Below are 18,535 nucleotides of genomic sequence, written 5' to 3' on the forward strand. Positions count from 1 at the left end.
CCATTTGATTTTTGTACTTCAGCTTTACATCTTCTTGTTATGACTGGTGAATATATACAATATTTTCATTTTTCGAGTAGTTCAACTGGTTATTTCCCTTTCAGCTTATGAGTGACACCTTTTCAGCTGTAGCACACCTGACCCAGTCAAAACAAATCTTTCCATGGCACCAACTTTTCATAATAACTTTTCATTATTTGATTTTTATTAGAAAGTAATGCCAGATGGCTGCTGTTAGTGGAGATGAGAAAAAGGTTTAAGTATGCCATCAGGATGGCACCACGGATTGCAAGAATTGAAGGAAAAGCTGGAAAACAATCTGTAAAATGATTGAACAATCATAGAATACATTACAGGTGTGCTGCCTGAAATAATTCTTTTTAGGTCTCACGCACGTAAAAAATTGTCACAATTGTCGAAGCTCAAAACACTTTCTTTTGCTCATTGATCAGCCTTATTTAATGTAAAGCATTAAATAAAACAAAATGCAATAAAAATAAATTGAACACTGTCAGCAGAAGTGAAACTTTCGTAGTTCAGGTAAATCATTTTGAACATTGAAACTATTAATGCTAAGCATCGTTTAAGACCTTTATAAATAAAGCTAGGAACAGTTAAAAAAGAGGGTTAACAGTTATTGTTATTACTAAACACGGAAGAAGTTTAATTAAGTTAAATTGTGTCTAATAAAGTCTCTATTGAATTTTACTGGCTATTAAACAAAACCTGGTGACATTATAGGGATGTGCATCATTCTGATCAGTGAGGGGCACGGTGGCTCACATGGTTAGAATGTGCTGGGTTGACAATCAGCAAACCCATGTTCAAAACCCGAGTGCTACTGTGTGACAGAGTGAGCTCCCCCATTTGCTTCAGCTCCTGCCAATCTAGCAGTTTGAAAGCATGCAAATGCAAGTAGATAAATAGGTATTACTATGGTGGGTACTTAACGGGGACATGAAAGGAGCCCTCAACTGGGTGACTCCTGGGCAATAGTGTTGTCACCAGCTAGTTCTTTCAGCCCGGAAGCACCTTGGTGCTTCTGGCACAAGTGTGATGCAATTGACTATAAATGTGCCATCAAGCTGATGTCAGTTTTTAGTGACCATACAGCTATTTTCCCCCCATAATGAACTGTTCCTAACCTGATTCTTCAGGCTTTTCAACAGTGTACCCATCACAATTGCAACTGAGTCAAACTACCTTGTCCTCTTCTCTTTCTCTCCACTTTTCCCAGCATTATAAACTTCTGCAGAGATCTAGGTCTTTGCATACTATATCAAAATATGATAATTTGAGTTTAACAGTTTGTGCCTCAACTAAGAAATTTAGTTGATTTGTAGATGATCCTTATTTTTCTTGGATAGCCATGGTATTCTTAGGAGCCTTCTCCAATCCAAAGTTCAATCAATCAGTCAATCAGAATAGAGTTGGAAGGGACCTTGGAGGTCTTCTAGTCCAACCCCCTGCTCAAGCAGGAGACCCTATAACATTTCAGATAGGTGGCTGTCCAGTCTCTTCTTAAAAACTTCCAGTGATGAAACACCTTCTGAAGGCAAGCTGTTCCACTGGTTAATTGTCCTCACTGTTAGGAAGTTTATCCTTAATTCCAGGTTGCTTCTCTCCTTGATTAGTTCCATCCATTGTTTCTAGTCCTGCCCTCTGGTGCTTTGGAAAATAAGTTGATGCCCTCTTCTTTATGGCAGCCTCTCAAATACTGGAATACTGCTATCATGTCCCCCCCCAATCCTTCTTTTCTCTAGATTTTCTCTAGACCAAAATCCTGCAATCATGCTTTACATGTTTTTTCTCTCCAGACCTTTAATCATTTTAGTTGCTCCTCTTTGCACTTTTTCCAAAGTCTCAACATCTTTTTTGTAACACGGTGACCAAAACTGAATGCAATATCCCAGGTGTAGCCGTACTAAGGCTTTATAAAGTGGTACTAATACTTCACATGATTTTGATTCTATGCCTCTGTTTACACAACCAAGGATTGTATTAGCCTTTTTGGCTGCTGCCGTCATTTTTTTTTCAGTTAAGCTTATCAAAATCCAGCTTTTGCTTCCACAGACCATCAGGGGAGAAACTATTCCTTGCAGGATTCTGATCTTTGTAGCTATAGCTATAGAAACATTATGGGATCTGGCTATCTTTTCTAGGGCCTTCATTGTTAATACCATATAAAACATACTATGTTTTTTTTATCAGATAAAACAATTTAATGGCTTTTTTCCAGATGCAGAGGGAAGGTTGGCACCAGACAAAACAGGAATTAATCATCTCCCAAAAAAGGTGTTATGGATCTTGAAACAGGTAGATGAGAGGTGATAAATGGAACCTTCTAAAGACTGTGCTTTTAATGTAAGACTTCATTGGCAACCAGCACAGAGTTTGTACTTCTTGACATCTTCTTGTTTAACAAACAGCAGTAAAGTCCTACTTAGAATCAGGACATTAAAACATGTTTTTTATTCTTCATGGAAAAATGGATAGATGCATTGCTTAACAGCTCTGTTCGTGCTTTATATTGTTTATAACTGGATAAGATTTGGAAATAATTCAATCCACTTTTTATCATACAATGCAGATGAACAGAACTGTAATCAAGTCACAATCTTTTACAGTCAATTGAATAATAAATCTCAGATTTTTATTTGGAGTTAAGCCATCAAGGTGTGACCTCAGTATGCCCTTCTCCCTGTTGAATCACCTATCATCATAATCTGCTAGAAAACAATATAGCTCTTTTCTCATCCCCGTATTCACATGGTGAAAAAATGGTGCAATGGATGGAAACTAATCAAGGAGATGAACAACCTAGAATTAGGCTGACAGAACAATTAATCAGTGGAACAATTTGCCTTCAGAAGTTATGAATGCTCCAACACTGGACGTTTAAGAAAAGATTAGACAACCATTTATCTGAAATGGTGTAGGGCTTTCTGCCTGAACACGGGGTCAGACTAAAAGACCTCCAAAGTCTTTGCAACTCTGTTATTCTGTTCTGGGTGGATGGATAGCATCTTCCTTTATACAGAGGAAGGCCAGTATCAGAGGCATAAAGAGAAGCAGCACCTTGACTGAGGAGAAATGACGGGAAAAACAAAATGGCTTTGTATTCTACTCTCCAAATGATCCAATTAGGCAACCTTGCAGTGCCAGCCCTGCTGTAGGGAACAACAAAGCTGATTTTAACAAAGCAGGCCTATAGGAACTGCTACCTGCTACCTAGACAAAAGGACTGAAACATTTTTTAAAATTCCAGAACAACATAGCATTCAGAAGCAGCTCAGGCAGACATCTCAATAGTTCACTGAAGTACCATATTTTTCACTCCATAAGACACACCTAGTCTTAGAGGAGGAAAATGAGGAAAAAAAAATATTCCACTCTGTTGCGCTCACCACCGATCAGCTGAGCGACGGCTGGATCCCGGCCTCCTGTAGTCCCGCTGATTGCTGGGCTGGTTGACAGGAAATGCCGCCATTGCTGCCTCGTCTATGTCTGCTGCCTCCGTTGGGGAATGCTGGAGCCTTTGCCACAGAGCAGCTGATCGGTGGTTGGGTCAGCTTCCTGGAATACCGCCGATCAGCTGCTCCAGACGGCACTGACACAATATTCACTCCATAAGACACATAGACATTTCCACCCACTTTTGTGGGGGGGAGTGCATCTTATGGAGTGAAAAATATGGGTATATGGAGAAGACGAGGAAAAGATACAGCACTATCAGACTTGCAAAGTTTTGTTATTATAGCCATTTTCAATAGTAATAGTTTTAGCCTTCCTGTGGAATTAATTTCCTGGTCTGGTCTATCTGATGGGGCTGCATAGATAATATCCCATTAGAATGACTGCCCAGTTAAGGACTAGCTGGGAGGGGATTGGAGAAGCTCCTTTGGTATTATTATTTCTTTGAAGGCAGTGGTCAGTCAATGGGTCTTCGTAATGCTAGAATGATAGCCTTTAGAAATCTTATAATGTGCAATCTTTGCTGTTCGGGAAATAAAGTAGATGTGCAAATATGAAAGAGAATTCTGGGAGTTTGGAAGAGACTGTTGTGTCTTGTCCGCTCTCACCGCAGCTGGGGTCTGCTTATCTGCTCCCGAACATGGAGGAATGTATGCTTCCCGGCCCCAGTCCTGGCTCCATGCCCAGACAAGCTGCAGAGGAGGGGGCACCTCCCGGTCCCAGCCCTGGTTCCATGCCCAAGCAGGCTGTAGAGGAGGGAGCATCCCCAGGCCCCAGCCCTGGCTCCATGCCCAGGCAAATGGAGCAGCTAGACCCCTCCCCCTCCTCCACAGCATGTGAGCCTGAGGAAAGTTTACTTCCAACAGCTGATTGGAGTGACCCTCGCATCAGAAGATTGGATAGGCGGAGGCAACAGAAGGAAAGGAGGGGCAGGCCTTAATGAGTGCTGAGTCATGGAGCCACACCCCATGGCCTATATAAAGGATCTGCTTTCTGGCAGTCTCTGAGTCAGGCAAAGTCGAACTTATCTTGCTGAAGTCACTTTCTGGTCTCCTGCCTGCTCTGAGGACTTTGCTAGGACTTTGGGCAGAGCTGCAGAGGCAAGCCTGATTCGGATTTCCCTGACCCGGCCGTCAGCGGAGGAGTGGGACACGACAGAGACAGAGAAAAAAGGGAAAGAGAAAGGGGGAAAAAGGCAGAACATTTAGAATTCCTCAATGGGCTTAGCTAACACCAAGATAAAGCTGAGATCGCCAATTTGTAGGGAATTTGTTTCCTATGTTGTTTACCACCACTTGCCCTATAGCTGCATATTTCCAGATAAAACATTTGATGTAGTATTATATATGAACTAGGATAGATTACACCATAAATTTCCCCACATGCTTGTCCTCATCTGCAGCCGTGTGAACAAGTGAAGAAAAAAAAGACAGCCTATGCTATTTTTGGTTTGTGCCTTTTGGCCCCTTTAGAGAGGTCGTCCTTTATGTGGGATGTTATTTTTACTCCATCACTGAAGGGAAGATTAAGCTAAATCCTAAAGCTTAAAAGAAGATTGCAAACATATTGTCCGTGTATCATCTGAAATGTTTTTTTTTAAAGTCCTTCAAATGTACATTATGTAGCCAGGCTTCCGTAGTTAATACTGACATATGTTCACACATTTAATTTAAAGAGTTGTTCAAGAAAAAGAGTTCTCCAATATTAGGTTCCACAAAAGGGCATCACCTAAGAAAGGGAACTCAATTATGCCCTCCTAGCAATATGTAAAATTCATTCAAGAATGTCACCTGGTATTCCTTCATGAATCCAGTAATTAATGTCTGTTCCTCCGCCATCTTCAAAAACACTGGTAATGTTGAGAGGCTTCAGGAGTTTCATGATTTCCTTCATGATACAACGAGCCTTACGGCTGCCCGTGAAAGCCAGGCCAGTGGGCCTAAACGTTCCTTCATCTGATTCCATAACCATATCAAAGTTGGAAATGTTTACCTGAAAAACAGAAAAGTGAATTTCTGTTCAAATACAGATCATGTTGAAAGGGCAACTTGGCAAGTACACCATGTCAGTGGTTACTTTACTTCCTGGGATGCCATGAGATTAGACAGGAAAATTATCTACTACACATTGTTTTGATGAACTGCAATTTTAATTACATGACTAAACCATGAAAATCTTTCAATGTTGTCTATGATCCTTGTTTACAGACTAGATTACATTGTACTTTGCAGTCGTAGCTGGTGAGAGCATTTAAAATCCAAGTGTCTACATTTGGAGATAAATAGTGACTTTTGCTTAGGAGATTATCATGCTGGATAAAATAAATGTAAACTAGGTCAATAAATTTTTACCTTTTCAAGTGATAAATAATATGGAATGTATCTTCGTTTATTAAACAAATGCTGGGATATAAATTACTGTTTACTGCATGCCTTTTCTAAGTTCTATGCAAACATTAAGATTGGTTTCAAAATGATATTAAGTAGCAAATAATTATTAGTAAACTGGACACTTCTACAATGGAGTGCTGGTGAATTTCTTGGATGCCTTAAGCGGAAACTTGGAAGTTTGGATTTAGGAGCTTCATTTAGTTTCTTTTCTTTCTTTCTTTCTTTCTTTCTTTTTTGATTTTGAAACATCTATGTTTAGTTGCAAAAAAGAAGAGACACAATTGGCATTGCCACAGCCATATATCGGTCTTGGCTCTGGAATCCCAGATTATGTTTCACTTAATAGCACAAGGAGATTTTTAGCACATTATGGCGGCCTTTCCCAACCAGCTGCCTTTCAGAAGTTTTAAATTTCAACTCCCATAATCCTCCAGCGACAATGGCATACCAAATGGTCTATCATACTATGCTGGTAAAAAGCATTCCTTCGCTGCTGCAATCTATATCTCCCCAGTTAGCACTTGCTCAGATAAATCTCTAAATTGCAAACTTGGTCCTTCAGGAGGCATGCAGCCTATTCAGGATTGGTAGCCTGCTCTATTCAGTCTGGTCAGATTTCCTACTTAAAATATCTCCATTCCAGATTGTTTGTCCTTATCCATTCCACACAAAAAGGGGAAAAGTACATCGCTCAACCCCTCCATCCCCCAGGTTTCTCTGAACATGGCTATGGGCATATGGTGGCTGGTTTGTAAAATTAAGGGTTGGTAGGAAACAGAGGTGGGTTTCAGCAGGTTCTGACCAGTTCTGGAGAACCGGTAGCAGAAATTTTGAGTAGTTCGGAGAACTGGTAGTAAAAATTCTGATTGGCCTCGCCCCCATCTATTCTCTGCCTCCCAAGTCCCAGCTGATTGGGAGGGAATGGAGATTTTACAGTATCCTTCCCCTGCCACACCCACCAAGCCATGCCTACAGAACCAATAATAAAAAAAATTTGAAACCCACCACTGGTAGGAAAGGGAAAGTTATCTGCCATCCTAATGTCATTCTTCCTGCATCTAAATTCCCATCGAAAGCTATGATGGTGCCTCAAAATTTCAGTATTCTTCCTGATAGCTGTGACCTTGGTTGTAGGTTATAGTATGTAGCCCTTACAGGTAAATATTGTAGATATGTATGTGTGTGAAGGAGAAGTTAGGACGTTTGGTGAGGCAGGTAAACGTTGCATATATAAGTAAGAAAAATCAAGATGATTGTTTTTCCTGGAATTTAGACTGACAAGAAAACTTACAGGAAAGATTAAGCTTCAGATTTTCTGTTAAACCAGCTTGTGAAATCGATTAGATTGCCCCCATGTTCAAGGTACAGGAGATGGGGTGAGGTGAGAGTTTTTCACACATGAGAAAATAGCTTTTCCTCAGGTCCCACTGAGCTTCAGCGCTGCAAATTGCAAAATGGATCTTTTAGAGTTGCAGCTGAAACCCCCCACCTTAAAATTTGCAAAGTGGATCTGTCTTTCTCCCTTCACAAGGCAGTGAGAAAATTAAAGACAGGGAAAGCAAGAAAGAAAAGGAAAATAGGAGTAGTAGGAAGAGGCAATAAAATTGACAGAACAGTTGATCCTAGCCATTTCTACTTCTTCCAGGCCCCATAATTATGATAGTGGCAGTGTCCTGGGGTCATATGATCTTCCTTTGCAACCTTCTGACGAGCAAAGTCAATGGGGATGCTAGATTGCTTAGCAACTATGTTACTAACTCAATAACTGTGGCAAGAAAAGTTGTAAAATGGGGCAAAATTCACTTAACAACTGTCTTGCTTAGCAACAGAAATTTTGGACTCAATTGTGGTTGTAAGTTGAGGACTACCTGAACAAGTAAGATCTGCCATGTCTAAGGTTTAAAAAATAAATAAATATATAAGTGAATAATTGACAATCTTTTTGCATCACAATAATGTATACGTATATGTATGTGCATATATAAATAATTTTTATTAAATGTTTTTCAAACAATAAAATTGTTTAAACAATAGTTTATTTCCAAATTTCGCAACAGTTTAATATTTCTTACTTGACCATTTTTTCTCCCTTATTTCAATGAATCCTTTATACTTACAAGTCTAATATTAATTTATTTACATATATACATATAAATAACAGTGTATACAATTTCATTTCTACAAACTACATTTTTTCTGTTTCCTCTTATTTGTTGTTACATTTCTACTCCTGTATCTTCCTTATTTGATCTTTTCTTGCCTTTTATCTCTCTCCCCTAGCCATTCGTACCTTTTCTCCCACACTATAGAATATTCTGTTTCCTCTTTTTCTTGTATCTCTTTTCTGCACATTCCAACACTTTTCTAATCAAATTATCTTCAGTCGGTATGTTATTGTTTTTCCAATTCTGTGTGTATATTATTCTTGCTGCTGTGATAAAATGGATGATTAAATATTGTATTTTTTTTTCATAAGATCCTGGGAGTATTCCTAATAAAAAAGTTTCCGGTTTCATCTCAGTATGTTGTTTGGTTATCTCTTCTAATTGTAATCTAATCTTACTCCAATACTGTTTTGCTTTGGGGCACGTACACCACGTATGGTAGTATGTTCCCCTTTGTTGTGCATTTCTAACACGTTGATGAGGTTATGGGAAACAACTTAGCCAGTCTTGCTGGAGGCAAATGCCACCTATAGAACATAGGAACATATTTATTCCATAATTTTTCCCATTTATCTAATTCAATGTTATATCCAAAATATTTTGCCCAATTATCATATTTTCTTTGACTATCTCCTCTTCCATTTTGCATCTTAATAAATAATTGTAATTTTTTTATCAATTTATCTTCTGTGCCTTGAAGAATTTTATCTAATTCGTGTGTTTCTCTTTGGAATCCGTATTGTGTTAAATCTGTCTTATATCTGGATTGTATTTGCACGTAAGGCCACCAATCAATGTCTGTACCCTGTTCTTCTAATTCTTGCCGTGATTTCAATTCGCCTTGACTATTTAAAAATCCTTGTATCTTTTAATTTTGTCGATGTCCAGAACATTCGGATAAATTTGCACCTCCGTTGTAGATAACTTCATATATATATTTTTAAATCACTGCTACCATATAGTGAAGAGTAGGATCATTTTTAATGGTGAACTATGCATTACAAACAGTAGCAAGACAGGCTGAGGATTGGAATCTTATGTTCTTTTAATGAATGATTTATAATAAATGGCTTCAAAGCAAATGCTTTCAGAGTAAATGAACTAACTAAGGGCAGCTGTAATGATAACGGGTATAAGAGGCCAGTCTGAAACTAAGTAAAAGCAGAGGTGGGAGTCACATACTGTAACAACCGGTTTGCCCGGAACCAAAAATGTGAGACTTATATGCTGTTTCATAGTACTTTACAGCCCTCTCTAAATGGTTTACAGAGTCAGGATATTACCCCCAACAATCTGGGTCATCATTTTATCAATCTCGGAAGGATGGAAGGCTGAGTCAACCTTGAGTCAGCGAGACTCGAACTGCCAGCAACGGCAGGCAGCAGAAGTAGCCTGCAGTATTACATTCTAAACACTGCACCACCATGGTTCTTACTTATAGCTACTGGAAAGATTAATTATTTGACGTGAACTCAGATCTCTGATCAGCAATGGTACACTGAGTATATGGTCTTACAGATAACCTTGTGAATCGTTAAATTGTAAAGCACATCATTAACTTGTCTCTTCAACATTTCTGCCACACCATACCATTTTTTTTCAACCTCTGGATTCTGGACTTGTTAGAAAAGAGTGAAGTCATTAAAGTCACATGCAATCTTCCTAAAACCTTTGATGAGATATCCAGAACTTTTTCAAAAGTTGTCACCTATTTGTAATTTTTAATGCAGGCAAACTAATTAAATATAAATGGCGTAATCATATTAAGTGCATTAAACTTAACCCAGGCATATGGTCCCATTCATCAACCATATGTCAATCCCAAACCTGGATAAATGGGGAGGGTTTGGGAAAGTACTAGTGAACTACGCTGTAAAAAATCTCACAAGAACACTTTTTTATGGCAATAATTCGACATGAGTCAGATATGGATACCAACAGCAGACCCTCCAGGCTGGATGATAGTATTGAATTAATTTAGTATAATTTCAGCAATGCTGGAATTAAACTGAATTTATTTTAATTTTTGTTCTGGCCACATTGTGTTGAAATGTTTCCCTGTTATTCTATTCATAGTCCAATTATTACCCTTGTGCTGCAACGTGGAAAAAAATACATCCCTATTATAGAACAACAAACGAAAAACCAAAACAATGGAATATTTTGGTACTCAGAACTTTTTTTTTTAAAAAAAAGAAATGCCCAGAACATTTACAGTTTTGCATCTCAAACTGAAATCAGGACATGTAATGACTGCAGGGCAAAAGTAGAGTTTGTGGCTACTGTTCTAATAGATACTTTCATTTGGGAACAAGCAGGTTTTATTGCAGAAAAGATTATTAATATATATTTCATTCTAAAAACAATGCAGAGATAATCTATAATTTTGTGCAAGCCTGGCTGTTTCCTTCTGCCTATAAATAGTTTTGAAAGACATGAAAGATTGTTGGTGTACCCAACATTTAGCTTCCATGAGATTCAGTAACTCTTGATCATCTTGAGGGTTTTTGCCAAGCCTGTTCGTTGCTTTTCTTATTTGTTGCTGATTTCACTTGGATCACTTGGAATTTTCCTAAGTGGTAGAACCCTGGGTTATTTTCCTGGGACAACTGGAAAATGTTGTGTTATATATACAATAGTTCACTATTAAATCTCATCAAAGTATATATGTGGACATATGTGTGTCTTTGTCTATCTCTTTTCAGTTCCCTCCAGACAGCAAAAAGGTATCTACTGATGTCAAAACAAGTTCAGATCAAACTGTGCTCTCTTAAGTAATTTAAGTCAAGGTTGACTATCCCAGGCATAGATTAAATATGGGCTCAGCTGTTTCTTCTATCTCTTCTCATATTGGAAGATTCATTCAAATATGCAGGCTCATTAAAATATCAGTCCACTGAGGTAATCATTTTTGTCAGGGAATAATCTGGGCGCTAGGCTCTAACTACAATGTGCAGTGAAAGCTTCCCCACAGGAGATGTCAACAGAATGGGAAAAATAAGTCAACCAAATTGGAGTGATAGGTGTAGAATTTCCCCAAAGTCAATTGAAAGGGCTGAGGGATGAACACTCAACCAGATCCGAAGCTGCAGGAATATTCTCTCTGCCAGAGCTCCAAAATCAATAGGAAAACAAGTATAGGTCAGCAAGTTGAAGGTAACACCCTGTAAACTAAGGCAGAAGAAGAGCGGCTTGCCAGATCTGACCAATCCATTTGTAAAAAATTGACTATGATATTATATACTATCTGATATTACACACCTGGACACGAATCCTTAATACCTGAATTAAGTGTTCATTGCACATCATGCTGACTCACTAGGCTAAATTCTGGAACTAACTCCGTAGAGAAAGGATTTACAATAACTTGCAATACATTTTTCATCTGAGTTCAGAGTGTTAGTAATGATTTTCAAAGCTCTAAATTCTGATTGAGTACCTCACCTTGTCTAACTCCCTTTTTATGACCCTGACCTTAAACCTTAAAATCTGCTGAGGGACAGAGTAACATATGTGAAGACACTTGAGGGGAAATATGAGTGAACATTCTCAAAGGGTGAGAAACTCAGTTGGGGTTGCTTCCAGGATTAATGTCTAAAAGCAGCCTGATCCAGAGGGACAGGCTTGGTTAGCCCCTCCAACTAGTAAAAAACATTAGAGAACCATATTCCATTATTTTTTAGACCAGGGGTGTCAAACTCAATTTCATTGAGGGCCGCATCAGGGTTGTATTTGACTTTGGGGGGCTGGGGTGGGCGTGGCCAGGGTGGGCATGGCCAGCTCAATGTTACTTGTGTCGGGGGCACCTGTGGTGGCCCGAATGCTCTGCCAGTGAAAACAGGCTCCCGAGCTCCATTTTTGGCTGCGATGGCCTCTTGCAACCCTCTGCTAGTGAAAACAGAGTTTTCTCTGTTTTCACTGGCAGAGGCACCATGGGACCGGTCCTTCGCTGTTTCCAGGGCGGCCCCACGGGCCAGATATAAGCACCCCACAGGCCAGATCCGGCCTGCGGGCCTTGAGTTTGATACCCCTGCCTTAGGCTCCAGCAATGGAGTCAGGGACGGGTTTCAAAACCTGTCGCTACAGTTTGCTTGTGGGCGCACGCACACTCATGTGTGCATGCAATGCTTCTGCACATGTGCAGAAGAGTCTGGGCAGGTGGGCAGAGCCTCCCACCACCACTGCTACTGGTTCTCCAGATCCGGGGCGAACCGGTAGCAACCCACCACTGAATGGAGTTCAAAATGACAACTGGTCTTTTTTCAGTTACTCTTTCTCTCCAGCTATTTTCCTTTGACAACTTTGAGTAGGAAAAAAGGGTCAGGAGTTTCAATATAGCTGATTATGAAGTTATATACAAGACTGGGTCATTGTATCTCTGATGGCCTTTTAAATGAATTGTAATTGTTGTACATTAAATGTTTTTCACTGTCTCATTTCATTATTGATTTTTTAATTAAACTGTTTCTGCTGAAGATTGTTTCAGTCCAGCATTTTTGCATACTGCTAAAGAACAATACACAAATATTATCTGTTCTAGTAGTAGCTGCTGCTGCTACTACTACTAATAAATTACCTGACTCTGTGGTCTCTTCCCAAAATCCCCAAAGCTTCAACCAAAAACTGTCTACTATTGACCTCACCCCATTTGTAAGAGGTCTCTAAGGGGCGTGCATAAGAGCACAAGCGTGCCTACCGTTTCTGTCCTATTGTTTCCTTTTATTATATCTAATTAATATAATTATTACATACTCATACTTATATATATGCTTATATATTGTATAGTTATTTCATGCTTATGCTTATATATACTGTGTGACAAAATAAATAAATAAATAAATACTACTACTAGTAGTAGCAGCAGCAGCAACAGCAATATATGTGTTGGGATCATGTCCATCAATTCTAGGGAAATGCTTACAAAGCTGCCCTGTTTCATTTTCTTCTGAACTTCGCTATTGTTGTGAATAGACTCCTAATTAAGCTGCATCTTGGCCATTGACTTTCTTGGATCATAGGAATGTCTAGTGAACTGTTATTTATATGCAAGAGGTATTCCTAGTTTACTGAGGAACTCATGAAAAATCTAATTTCTATATTGCCGTCAAAATGTATCCAAGGAAATCAGAATATTTAAAATTACTATTATTGACATTGATTTGTTTGAATGAATAGATTCATGAAAAAAATCTTGCATGGAAGGCACTGACTAAAAACCAAGAAAATTCCTGACCAATTTGGTCTAAATCTTTAAAAAAAGTATCTGGGATTCTTGAGACGCATCAGTCAATGGCAAGCATGGTAGCATTGATAAACTTGTTTCAATTATTTATCCATCTATCTGATAAATATTATATTCTACTACTATTTTTTAAAGATAGTTATGTAACATTTGCCATGGCCTTCTGAATTATCACATACCAATATAGATGAGATCCTGACGTTTAGCCAATCTATCTATATCAGGGGTGTCAAACTCTATTTCCTTGAGGGCCGCATCAGGGAGGATGGATGTGGCCACGGTAGGTGTGGCCAGCTCAACATCACTCATATTGGGGGTGCCTGTTGTGGCCCAGGTTTTCAGCTGCAATGGCCTCCTGCAGCCTCATGAGCTCTGTTTTCGCTGGCAGAGGCACCACGGGCCGGTCCTTCACTGTTGCCAGGGCGGCCCCATGGGCCAGATCTAAACACCTTACGGGCTGGATGCGGCCAGCGGGCCTTTTTGAATGATCTAAAATCTTAAAGAATGTTACAGAACTTAACGAACGTGTAAAATCTCAGGGACCCATTACTTCTGTGGAGCTGAAATTTCCACAAAGTTCACACCAGTTTTATTTGCAAAGTTGAAGCTGTTGCAGCATTTCCACGGTCACTTGATCATGATTTCCACTGCTCCCTGCAAGCAAAGTCAATGGGAAAGCCAGAAGGAAATTAGAAATCACTTTGGCTCCCACCCATTTTGGTGCATCCATGATATCTTTGACTGTTTAGGTAAGTAAATATTTATCTATTATTACTGAAGCTTTTTGCCATTACAATTATTTTTCTATTTGTGATGTATACTCTTCTAGACGAACTTGGGACTGTCAAGAACTGGAATTAAAAAAAAACATGGTCAGTCTAAAATTTAATGTTCATATTGCTCACATCAGGTTGCAGTCCCTTTCTCTCAAAGGAAGATTGACAGGTTAAAAGGTTGTCTAATATTAATTAATTACAAAGCTATTTATTTGAGGGGATTTATGTATATACACAAGCAAGAGAAAATAAAGAGAGGACTGGACTTTGTAAAAGAAGATCCAGGTTACTTTATTATTGATGCTTTGTCATAACGTCTATTTCTTGCTAATCGTTACTCTTTTAAGAGAAAAGAATCAGTTTCGTAGTCTGCCAAGCTCATAATAAAACCACTGTGTTTGATGAGCAATCCAATCATTAAAAAAAAAACTTTAAAATGTAAAGATTTTAAGTTTAAATGATGGATCATATGCCTTTGCAATTCAAGTAATTACCAGTTACAAGATGTATTCTGTTCCGAGAATCCATTTCTCAGAAATATGAACTCTGTAAAAAGTTAAGAAGTTTTTAATGAAAATGGATTATTTACAACATTAATCTGTTGTTGGTTTTTTTTTGCCATAGTGTACTTATTAGACTTTCCTGCTTGCAGATATATGGCAAAATATACCATAATTATAACAGATCAGATTTGGTATCTAAGGAAGGATTGAAATATTCCTCCAAAAGTACATTTTTTCCTTGTTCATTTCTTCCCTTCTCCCCCAAAGCAACTTCCTCCCCCTTTCCAATGCATGTTTGCAGCATTCAGATTTGATTTAGTGACGCCCAAGGCCTCTTTCCTAGCCCGCTCTATTATTTAGGCAATTCTTTTCATACTTAGAATATAAAATGGAACTATTTATAACATTTTCCTGTCAAATTTTCAATAAATAAGATTAGAAGCAGCACAGAAATACAAACTCCTTGGCAAGCAAGGAAAAATTAGCCTACTAGAAAGTGATGGCAAGGGAAAAATTCAATAGCTGTGCAGGGCAGAATAAATATTATACACAAATGAATGTAATAAACTCTAGCATCTTTATATTGTTGCAGAGAAAAAGGGCTATTGGCGCAGGGAGAATTTGGAGAAGAGAAATGCCAGGAGCACGCTTAATCTTTTCCTTCTCAACTTCTGGTCATACATGCCTTTTTGGTACCAAGATTTCATGGAGGGCAATTTTTTTCATGAACTGGAGGGGAAGCATGCTACCCAGATCCCTTGCACATGCAGTTTACAGTAGGATTCACACTCCTATGAGGAATCTAATGTCTGATGATCTGAGGTGGAGCTGAGGTGGCGATGCTACGCTGGGGTGTGACTCAGTGGCAAGTTTCAATTTTTTTTACTACCAGTTCTGTGGGTGTGGCTTGGTGGGCATTGCATGGCTTGGTGGCTGTGGCTTGGTGGGCGCGGCAGGGGAAGGATATTGCAAAATCCCCATTTCCTCCCCATCAGCTGGGACTCAGGAGGCAGAGAATAGATGGGGGTGGGGCCAGTCAGAGTTTTTACTACCAGTTCTCTGAACTACTCAAAATTTCTGCTACCGGTTCTCCAGAACCGGTCAGAACCTGCTGATACCCACCTCTGGTATGGCTGCAAATACAGATGAAACTTCTCTTTTCACCCACTGCTCATCTCTAGCTGGGCAGCCTGGTTCCTAACTGGCCACGGACTGAGGATTGGGGAGTCCTGCTGTAGAGGGTTCATCCATACCCTTTTAAATGTTAAAAAATATTAGCCTCTATGTGCCACCAGAGACATCTATTGGGGTGGCATCACTGGATATAGAACATATTTTGGGGAGGGCATTTGGGTCATGGCAAGGTAAGTGACCATTTAAAAAAATGTAAAATAGGTATGCTATGGGCATGGAGGTAATTAGGGACGCGGTGGCTCAGGGGTAAGACAGCTGAGCTTGTTGATCGAAAGGTTGGCAGTTCAGTGGTTCGAATCCCTAGTGCTGCTGTGTAACGGGGTGAGCTCCCGTTACTAGTCCCAGCTTCTGCCAACCTAGCAGTTTTGAAAGCACGTAAAAATGCAAGTAGAAAAAATAGGGACCACCTTTGGTGGGAAGGTAACAGCATTCCGTGTGCCTTTGGCATTGAGTCATGCCGGCCACATGACCACGGAGACATCTTCCCACAGCGCTGGCTTTTCGGCTTTGAAACGGAGATGAGCACCGCCCCCTAGAGTCGGGAATGACTAGCACATATGTGTGAGGGGAACCTTTACCTTTACCTATGGGCATGGAGCTTGGTGATTTGAGATTGAGGCATTAGATGCAATTCTCTTCCATTTTTCCATGGGTGCATTTTTTGGATTTTTTGGGATTCTCTTTGAATCAAAACAGTGAATGAAATATCATTTCAGTGTTATAAAGGTTTGGTCAAATTAGAGGAGGGGGTGATGAAATTGTGTCCTTTCTGATGTTACTGGACTACAATCCTCATCAACTGGACTGCTGACCATACCGGTTGAAGAAATTCAATTCCAGTAATCTACAGGGCCAAAGGTTTATTTTTCTTGGCCTAAAAAATGTTACTGAATGCAAATGAAGTCATTTCAAAATGACGACAAAGCTTTCCAAACACACACTTTTTAATGAATAAAATGTGTATATGTATGCTTGTCTGTTTGAGTATTTATGCTTATTAGAAAAAGCAAATAGTTTTGTCGGAGTGTTAGAATCACATATAAGCATTTTGCAACCATCAACAAAACATAAAGACACTTATGCGGAATGTTTATTTCCTTCATGTTTGAGTAAATATTGGAAATAATTAAAATCAAATTAAGCTATGGAATGTTTATAAAATCATCATATTTAGCTCTGAGACAATTCTATTAAGTTATCCCTCATGCCATAGCATGGTTTGAAGAGATAGTTATGAATAAATGCTGCAAGGATGAGATGTCATCCTATAGTTCTTTTAGCTCATTTTAAATTTTAGAAATACATCATAAAAATATCAGTGATGTTAAGAATATGCCTCTTTTTCTACAGATAAAATGCACATTAAATCCTAAAGCTTTCATAAGAAACTCTATTGGGTTCAATCCAACATGTCATAAAATGTACTTTTAACATAAGTGAAATATAATAATAATAATAATAATAATAATAATAATAATAATAATAATAATAATAATAATAATAATAATAATAATAATAATAATAATATCAGAGTTGGAAGGGACCTTGGAGGTCTTCTAGTCCAACCCCCTGCCCAGGCAGGAAACCCTACACCATTTCAGACAAATGGCTATCCAACATTTTCTTAAAAATTTCCAGTGTTGGAGCATTTACAGCTTCTGCAGGCAAGTTGTTCCACTGATTAATTGTTCTAACTGTCAGGAAATTTCTCCTTAGTTCTAGGTTGCTTCTCTCCTTGATTAGTTTCCACCCATTGCTTCTTGTTCTACCCTCAGGTGCTTTGGAGAATAGTTTGACTCCCTCTTCTTTGTGGCAACCCCTGAGATATTGGAACACTGCTATCATGTCTCCCCTAGTCCTTCTTTTTATTAAACTAGACATACCCAGTTCCTGCAACCGTTCTTCATATGTTCTAGCCTCCAGACCCCTAATCATCTTTGTTGCTCTTCTCTGCACTCTTTCTAGAGTCTCAGCATCTTTTTTACATCGTGGCGACCAAAACTGAATGCAATATTCCAAGTGTGGCTTTACCAAGGCATTATAGAGTGGTATTAACACTTCACGTGATCTTGATTCTATCCCTCTGTTTATGCAGCCCAGAACTGTGTTGGCTTTTTTGGCAGCTGCTGCACACTGCTGGCTCATATCTAAATGGTTGTCCACTAGGACTCCAAGATCCCTCTCACAGGTACTACTATTGAGTAAGGTACCACATATCCGATACCTGTGCATTTTGTTTTTTTGGCCTAAATGTAGAACCTTACTTTTTTCACTGTTGAATTTCATTTTGTTATATAGTGCCCAATGTTCAAGTCTGTCATATATAACATGCTTACTCACCCCTTTTTCCATTCACAAATCACAAGAACTTAGTTATTTATGGAATGCGCTGATGATAATCAAAATATTCAGGCACAACCGAAAACCCTTTTAAATTTTCAAGGCATGTCATATAAAGTATGGACCCCTATAAGATTATTTTTCTCCTTGCAAGCCTAAATCTAAATTAGCATGTTAAAGGCAAAATCAAATATTTATTTTAATAGTTTGATTATTAATATATTCTTTAAAAAATTAATTATAATTTATAATTTATATATTATTATTAATATATTCTTTAAAAAATTAAATGAAGAGCCTGCTGTTTTATTTGGTACCTTGTGCAAGCTGTATGTAGGGTTATTTCCCAAAGAAAATTATATACCAGTAAACAGTACTAGAATGCTGAATAGTAATAATGGACATATTTTCCTTCTAAGTATTTTAGCCAAGGGGGACAGGATTTTCATCT

General features: G+C 38.7%; 1 protein-coding gene across 3 annotated transcripts in view; it reads right to left on the bottom strand.

Annotated features, from left to right (window-relative positions):
- CPQ (carboxypeptidase Q) overlaps window positions 1-18,535 on the bottom strand; it is a 215,428-nt gene that overhangs the window by 50,392 nt on the left and 146,501 nt on the right. For 2 of the 3 annotated variants that reach the window (XM_058179166.1, XM_058179164.1), the window contains exon 7: window positions 5,265-5,466. In XM_058179166.1, the coding sequence (XP_058035149.1) occupies window positions 5,265-5,466 (202 nt within the window). Of the gene's footprint in view, window positions 1-4,263; window positions 4,596-5,264; window positions 5,467-18,535 lie in introns of those variants that run through there. The other variant, XM_058179165.1, reaches the window with a different exon arrangement.

Source organism: Ahaetulla prasina, chromosome 3 (assembly GCF_028640845.1).
Source record: "Ahaetulla prasina isolate Xishuangbanna chromosome 3, ASM2864084v1, whole genome shotgun sequence".
Lineage (NCBI taxonomy): Eukaryota > Metazoa > Chordata > Lepidosauria > Squamata > Colubridae > Ahaetulla > Ahaetulla prasina.